An 8,737-nucleotide genomic window follows, 5' to 3' on the forward strand; every position below is an offset into this window, starting at 1 on the left:
GAGAATAATCAATCGTATAAGGGAAGAAACTGCTGTATTGAAAAGATACCTCATTTGTCTCCAGTTACATTTATAAACACAACTGGCACTATGAAATACCATATTTTGTAGCCTCTTACAGTTTTAGATTGCAAACTATATAATTTCCTCAGATAAAATTTAATTTTAAAAGGGGATATTTCACTCAAATGGCTTCTTAATAAGAACGTCTTATTTCTGGTTTCCAGATGAGATTTCACTTAGCTGCAGCCTCATAATGTAATGAGTCAATATTGATGACAATTATCTCAACAACTCATCTCTGCAACCACTTAACTGCTGGATGGAGTTTACAAAGTTTTGTTTCTATTTCTGGAATATGCTTTGACCATGTAAATTAAAAAAAAATCAATTTTTCGCTGCTAGTGATTAGTTTTTGTTTTACATTAAAGTATCAGCTCCTATCTTTGTCTAATGCTCTATCAACACTGCTGGGTACCAACATGTTTATCCTTTTCATTTTTTCCCAAAGTTAAACTGTCAAACACTTAACTCTTTTGCTTTATCTGCATGTTTTTTCTGGGGAAGTAATAGCGAACTCATTATCAGAGCACGAGGGCTCTAAATTACATGCAGCTTAGTCAAGATGCTCTGGAACTAAACTTGAGCCAAATCTGCACCATCCTTTCTTTTGGGACATATCACTACATTGTTATGTGCATATCATGCTTCTTTCATTACTCAATGCCCCAGTCTTCTTAAAAAGTTATAAAATTATGGTTTTTCTATTTCCCAATTAAAGGTCTTAAGAATGCTGATGGCAACATAGCAATGATATATACAAAATAGAAACAGGATGCCATGACAAGTGAAAAGGTATATAACACATTTTGGGTAAGGACAATTCACCACATCAAAATAAGATACAGAACTGCAAAAGCATTCACGATGATTTAATGATGGGTTCCTACAATATTTAATAAAATTCAAACAAATGCATAACAAAAAGCAGTGTTTCTTGCAGACTGACATAAGGTCTGTAATTAAAGCTCTGGAACACGGGTACACCCACCACGATTCCCCACCACCACCTCACTTACCAACGAAACTAATCTTCAAATAGCTGTCCTTATACCTGTCATGATAAACCTTCTGTTTATCTGAGAAACACAAATTTTAATTTTGTGAGACCTTCTATATATATATATTTTTTTTTTTAAATCCTGTCCATTTGACCTCCATTGCATATTTCACTATTACAGACCATGATATAACTTAAAGATAAAGAAAGGTTTCCCAACAACAACTCACTCACTTCAACATCACTTTATTACATCAACAAAGCTTTACATAATGACTCAATGCAAGATGCATCTGACTTCCATGAAGGTATCAGGACAGGATGATTCTAAACAATCAGCCAGACAGCACAAAAACTTTATGTTTATTTTGTGGCCATACAAAAATACTGGTTAGCCCACCTGCAACCTTCCACAACTTTAGTAGAAATCTCATAAAGGGTTTGCATAGGTCTGCTACAGTGAATATATGGAACTGCTAAGATGATATAACCTGGGATATAATTTTATTTGCCATGTTCTTAAAAGAGCTGGTCCAAAATGATACCTTATTTTGGCTCAATGCTTTTTGTTCTTGATGTCTATTGGGATGCATTTTTAAAAACTAGCTTTACCCTTATGAAAGCCAAGATACATTGTGATTTTCTTTTATTTCTTGCCTATCAATATCTAGGTATTGCCAATCTTTTAACCATGAATGTTGCAAACTGCACTTTCCTTATAACCCTACCAGACCGCTGTGCTGATTTTTCGGTAATTTCCAATCTGCCGCTAGACCGTTGTACCTAATTTCGGTACTTTTACTAGTATGTGGGGGGTAAAAAAAAAACCCCACAAACTAAAATTGCCAACCAATCATGATCAAACCTCATGGCTAGCCATTGCAAATGTCTGCCCCCCTAATGTGTTTGAAAGAGAAGAACAGTGGAAAGGGAGAAGAAAGGAAAGGGCTGGACATGGGAGTCACCTGGAGTGGGTTTCATCCGATCGACATCGATGGCGGACTCTGGTTGAGGCCTTATGTGCAACCTGATGCACGAAGAGAAATAGATAGATAGAATGTGTTTGAATTGACTTTGTGTGGTTCGACATGAAAATTTTTTAAACATTCATCACGAAACGAGCAGCTGATGAACCAAGCACAACAGGAAAGCGAAGTAGGTCTAGGCTTATCGCAGTCCAACAGGTGATGAATACTAAAATCCTGGAGTGTCTTACAAAGACAATCCATGCAAGAAGTCGAAGAGCAACATCTGGTGCTAACTTTGCAAGGACCTCTGTGTGAAACAAAGCTCATCCTGCTGGGTGGATTGGCAAACAATGGTGGAACATTGGCGCTTGACGAAAGGTAGATCTATTTTCTACAATGTCCCCGAGTTCCATCTTATTGTAACCACTTGTTTGCATGTAACATTTGGTGGTGTTTTTTTTTTAAATACTTTTTAATGCTCAGAAGCATAGGTATAGGGGATAGTTAGGTTCAGGGCCTCAGGTCTGATAGGATTAACTATAAAAGGTGCGACTTACATGAAAATTTCTTCTAGTTAATTTAAAAATTGGTACTACTGTTGTCCATGCACAAAAATCAAACTTTTTTGTAGTTATGGCAGAATGCAGAATGTTTCAACACATTAAGGGAGGTAAGAAAAACACACACCACTTATCACCATTAAAAATATATATAATTTGATACACATTTATTAATGTAAAAATGTAATGCTGGAAATTAACTATCAAATAAAAAAATATAAAGAATTAATCTTAAACAAATGCACATTTGAAATGTGTTTATATTTTATTGCCAATAATATACAAAATTAGCTCAAATGTGCCCACTGTAGCAAAAAATCAATAATATAATGTGTACTGCAATGACCCTGATTGTTGCCCATTAAACTTTGATCTGGAGAAGATTAACTTACCATTCTGTTGAGTTAATTCGATTTGAACCTTTTAATTTTTTAACTTCAGTTCGAAGTTTCTAAATAAAGTTTAAATCTGTAGGGCTCTATTCTAAAATCAGCCATTCCATTTTCTAGAGGGGACAGAGATTGCTTCCTTGAACACGACAACCTGAGCAATGTTTCTTCATTTGACTAGAAGATATGCATAGATTTGCTGAACTGAGCCATAATCGCTGTTACAAATGCTACTTGCGCACATTCAAGCTCTCCAGAATAGGAGAGCAATTTTCTTCTGCCTTTCTAACCGTCTGTGAGAATGCCGACGTTTGAAGCTTATATTTTAAAAAATAAGTCATAAATTTTGTACTCATACTTTGGGAATTATTTTTAAATGATTTATTTAAAGGAACTAAACTCAATCATAAAGAAAACATCTTGCTTTCAGGTTTTATTTGCTGCAACAGCTATCTGCCCCTTGATTCTGATACCTATCTTTCTTTTTAGACTCTGTAACATCATATTTTAAACAAAAAGCACTAAGTACCTCTTTTAATATGGTTCTGACAGTAATTAATCAGGAGCAATCTACCAAAAAAGTAATAATTTTCAGACCTTATTTTTTCCACCTCCAACTACAAATCCAGAATTTCCCATAAGCATCTCACACAAACTTGTCACATTTTACATAAACACCCATATGTTCAAGGGAAACAACTGCCAGAAATAATGAAAAAAACCTAGTCTAGATAATTGAAGTTAAATGCCTTCTTTTTTTGCATCCCCACCCCCACCCCCATTTGTGGCTTTCATTCTGCAACAATCCTTTGTAGTTCATGTAACAGAAAAGAGCAAATTTTATTTCTAGAACAAAGTTTAATTTTGAGTTCATTTTAGCCACATCTAACTTTTAATCACCCTAGCATTTTAGATGGGGCATATTTTTCAACAAGAAACAATGTCATCAAATCATGCCTTAAATGGTACTTTAATGGATACTTTCTGCCCTTATAGGAGCTCTCTGCAGCATGACTGCACCTGCCTAGATGTGGTCTATGCCCTCATACATTACCTCCTACAAATTAGTCACAAACTAGCACTTACTTTCAATTAAGGATATATCTTTTACAGATACGACCGATTTTTCTCCAACATTCTTTTTACAGGGGAAATATCACACTATACATTCCCCACTAACAACTTTAACAAAGTTTAGCCTGATTATTACCAAGAAAGACTACATCTGTGCTTAAAACATACTTTTACTTGCACTGTGAATACATCCATTAATCAAAGACCCCACTCTCTTCTGGCATCCATATGCATTCTAATTTTTATTTTGAACTGTGAATTTTACAGCTCCTTTATCTGGTCTTATCAACTGGCAACAAATTCAGGACCCTAAAAAAGTTGTAAATATATATGTGTATGCAGAGGGAGCGTTCAACCTGTTTACACTAAATTCAAAGGCATCTATTTCAAAAATGGAAACCCCAGCCACAGTGCAACAAAGGAAAGCAAAAAATAAAAAATGACGTATAATACAAAAAGAAACAAACACGTGCATGTGCACATACATCAATGCAAGCATGCACATTTTGTTGGTCTAACAATTACTGCGTTGACACATTGTCCATAGATGGATAACCACACTCAAAAGCTGTAGGTAGTGTGCATCAAACTGAGAAGCAATAAAGGTAATACATCTTGTCCACATGTGGCAAGTTTTAATGCTAATACCATCACCACCCATATTTCAGGAAAAAAATACAGCAGAAAATAGGGATTGTACTATATCTACATGCTTCCAGTGTTTACTTCCATCACAAGAAAAAATTATCTGGAAAATGGTTAAAATTTGTTTTTGACCTTCACCTGGAAACAATTATTCCAACCACTTCTTGCAGCAGTCAAGCTATGTAAGCTAGTCTAGTCTGGCCTTGTGACCTGGCTAAACACTTTGCTGAAGACTATCCTTCAAGGTACCTGAGAAGAAAGTCAAGTGCAAGGTGGCCGGAATTGGGTTACAAATGTGAAGGAAAAGTTTGGTCATCCCATGCAGGACTTGATCACGAGTGCTCAAGAAAGGCATTAGTGCCAGGCTTGTCAGCTGCCATATCTATCCATGTGCTCCCTTAAAGGACCTGTACCAGCCATGAGGCAAATCAGCAATTACTCCTGCCATCAATTTAACTAGTATGGTACAGATAAGTCATTGGGCTAGGGAATGACTTTATACTCTCCAGATGCTGTCATCTACCTGCTGATGAAATAGGCACCTATTCACAACTGGGTTCACAGAAAGTTTTCAATTTTGTAGTCCAAGAAAGTCTACTAATTGCTGGCAAGCTAGCTTAACCTTGCTTTGCTCAAAGTTATGCTCCAAAGCGAAAGTGCACAAACTGCAGAGTAATGTGCTTCACTCCTTCACCAAGAACTACAAAAACAAGTGTTAGTAACCAGAAAAAGAAAAAGATTAGACATAATTTGAAGAAATAACAGAAACAACATTCCAGGGGATGCATGAATCAGATGGAGAATTTGACCATGAATGGTGTAAAAATGGTTTTCATCTGCTCTTGAATTTCGGGACACGCCATGTTTGAAATGTGTATAAAACTTTTTCAAAACTCTATTTCATCTACCTATTTTTGGTTGGATTATCATAAAAGTGAGCTCTCAAGCAAGATTTAGGTGAGACTGATCTATTGCTACACACTTTGATCTGTCTTTTTTAAATTTGAATTGTTCGTCTATCTTGTTTAGTAATTTGTTTAAATAATTCTTGAAAAAGGAGTAAATTCATGCGTACAAGGGGGTCCGACTGCCTTTAGCCTATAGGAGAGAAAGAGTTAAGAAATATGTGACCAAGACTATGGTTACATTCACAGGCAGGATTACATTAACAAATCAGTGTTAATTGTAGCTGTACTTGGGTGGGGTAGTAAAAATCTTGTGGCTTCTACAATTCATGTGTACTCATATCTCATATACCACATCATTTAGTTCTGTATTTTATGCACAATCTTTTAACCCTTCAAAAAAATAAATTAGTCAATCTTCTGGTACAATAAAAGCTGGATATTTTTTACACAACTAAAAAAATATGCAATGAAATCATCAAGCAATGTGTAACCCTTTGGGCAAGATGGGTCATGATCCTGGCTTTGCTGGGAAAGTACAGGTATGGCGACTGTCATTACTTTTAATGCAAAGTTCAAACTTTATCCTCTCTAAAAATGTACAGTTTCTTAGTCTTATGTTTACCTGAGAGCAGCAATAACAAAAAAGAAACTTTACCCACAGTCATCTTCACAGTCTTCAGTTATTAGCCAGTGTTTGTAATATTTACACTTTTATGTGAAGCTCAGAAGGTTAAGCATTATTGTTATTTGATCTATCTTGCTTTGCCATTATTCAGCCATTACTGAATCTCAATATTACCTACCAAAGAGCTAATATTTTTCTTGTGTAAGTGCATTATACAGTCATTCAAGGACCTTTTACCATAATAATCCACCCTTGATGATCTACAAAATCAACAGCTTGATCCTACCATGCACTGCTGAAATATAGTGCTAAGCTCAACAGTCAAGTTTTGTGGCAGTTCCATTGTGCAACTGCACAGAACTAAATGCTCAATGACACAACTCTCTAATCATCTGCATCTTTAGAACATTAAATCGTACGCCTTAACTCTAACAAACGTTTGCCGAATAACAAATACTGAATTCTTAAAAGCCAAATCAGTAATCAGTGCATTGTCCCTTTGTGATTGATATACTAGATATTCTTCAAAGCCCCAAAAGGTAAAGAACGGCCAAGTCGATCCTTCACATTCTTTTCAAATAAAATTAAATGTCACCTTACACAAAACAGATGAAATAAAATAAATAAACACGTGATTTTGTAGGCGCTGGTCCAATCTTTCAAAGAAAACCGGATGTAGAACATTACGCTAGGTTGTACTGCCGGAAGCAGATGCATGACAATCAAAGAAACGTTTTAATTCAGTTGTTATTGAATGTGATATGTTTATTGTAAGAAGCTATTGATAATACCAATTTTCTGACAACATTTAAAACGCCTTTATAAACTAGTATCATTTCTGTCCGGTAGCCCATGAAATTGTTCCTGACTTTTCCACCAGCCCACTCAAGAATGCTTGCAAAAAAGATTTTTTAAAATTTAAGATCGTCTCTGGCACTTACCTCGTGTATAATCTTGCAGCTTTTACACGGGCCGATCTGACCGAACAACGCTATCAAAAGCGCTTCTGAGACGGAGGTGTCCAGATTCCCAACATACCTATAAAAAAAATGACAATATGTGAGCTACGGCGATTGTGAAAGTTTGAGCAGTTTCAACGCGGTCGGTTGGGTGTGTTAAGTTACAGCGAAGAAAGTAAGGTAAAAATCATAATACTTACAGAGTTCGTGGCTGGCCCTCCTCCATTGTGCCCTGAAAAATAAATCACAGTATAAGCTTTGTTTAAGGTAATGACAAAATATTTTAAGTTTGTAAGGAGTAGATCTCACCTGATTTTGCATGATGGCGACGCTCAACACGCGAAACAACTACTGCGCTTGCGCACTGAGGAATTGTGGGAAGCAGCGCGAACAAGTATTTCTTCCGCTTCTACAAGAAGAGCAGACGACACAATCAAAGTCCGCTTCTCGACAGTGAGCGGTGACAAATTCTTATGCTTTTTAGCGTAACTCGAAACACATTGGAAATTTATGTATGCTACAAAAACATATAAAAGCTTTTTAAGTTTTGAGGACAGCTTGTACTTAAAGAATATTGAAAATAACGTTTAAAATAATAATAATATTATTCTATGTATTCATTTCGAGTTTGTGATATTTGTTGGACATGATCACAGTAGAAAAGATTCTTTATACTTTGAATATTTTAACGTATGCATAACGATAAAATTAACTTTCTGATTTTTACTTTAAAATAAATAAGGACTGCATGAGTAGTGCAGTAACTGAAAAACAAAATTAACAATACAGACTTTTCAGATGACGTGTGATATGGGTGATTGTAAATTCTCCCAATGTTGCTGTTTGTGTGTTTGTGTGCGCGCGCGCGTGCGTACGAATGTGTGTGGGGAGTGGGTGTATTTGTGGGGGAAAGTATTGTGGGAAGAGTGGTGACCTAAATATCACGTGATTAACCAAAAAGATTAAAATTATTTTTAAGAAAAAAGTGGGTTGGGGTCAAAATCGCGGCTGCTTTATTCCTCTTTGCTGGCGGCATGTTCACACAACCGGGGCTGTGTATAGTTTGTAATTCGAAGATGTCCCTTTTCGTCCCCAGAAAATAACTTGAAATTTGACTGTAATAATCAGAATTTAGCTTTTGTATTCTCATGATGTCGTCACAAGAGGCTAAAGGGGCGTTAGTCTTTAGACCGTTGACTATAGACTGTGTGTAGAATCCGTCTCTTCACTCTAAAACGAAAAACAAAAATTGTATTGCCTCATTTCTGAGACATCAATAAACTGAAAAAAAACGACATTATGATTCACTAGAATTGCCATTCTACATAATTTTCAGAACGTAATTTTTCATAGGGAGCATTTCCAAAACTTTTTGAACTCTGTAGTCGTTTTTAATGTTCGTTTTCTCTGAAAGTTTTTTTTTTTGCGATACCAGTCGTTCAGTAACAAACAGCACATACGAAAGTTGTTGTTTTTTTGTGTAGTTATATATATATACACAGAAAAATGGGTACTTGTTTGAGAAATGCCCAACTTAGATGTCTGTTTA

At 35.8% G+C, this 8,737-nt stretch overlaps 1 protein-coding gene across 5 annotated transcripts in view; it reads right to left on the reverse strand.

The window, feature by feature from the left end:
- Window positions 1-7,563, reverse strand: part of LOC112565022 (nucleolysin TIAR-like) — a 105,138-nt gene extending 97,575 nt beyond the window's left edge. For all 5 annotated transcript variants that reach the window (XR_003099322.1, XM_025240241.1, XM_025240242.1 and 2 more), the window contains exons 1-3: window positions 7,498-7,563; window positions 7,389-7,420; window positions 7,171-7,267 (exon numbers count right to left, since the gene is read on the reverse strand). Coding sequence is in view for 4 of the 5 variants with exons in the window: in XM_025240241.1 (XP_025096026.1) it covers window positions 7,171-7,267; window positions 7,389-7,420; window positions 7,498-7,509 (141 nt within the window). In the remaining variant the exon portion in view is untranslated. The remainder of the gene's footprint in view (window positions 1-7,170; window positions 7,268-7,388; window positions 7,421-7,497) is intronic.
- Between the last annotated feature and the right edge of the window lie 1,174 nt (window positions 7,564-8,737).

This window comes from Pomacea canaliculata, linkage group LG5 (genome assembly GCF_003073045.1).
Source record: "Pomacea canaliculata isolate SZHN2017 linkage group LG5, ASM307304v1, whole genome shotgun sequence".
NCBI lineage: Eukaryota > Metazoa > Mollusca > Gastropoda > Architaenioglossa > Ampullariidae > Pomacea > Pomacea canaliculata.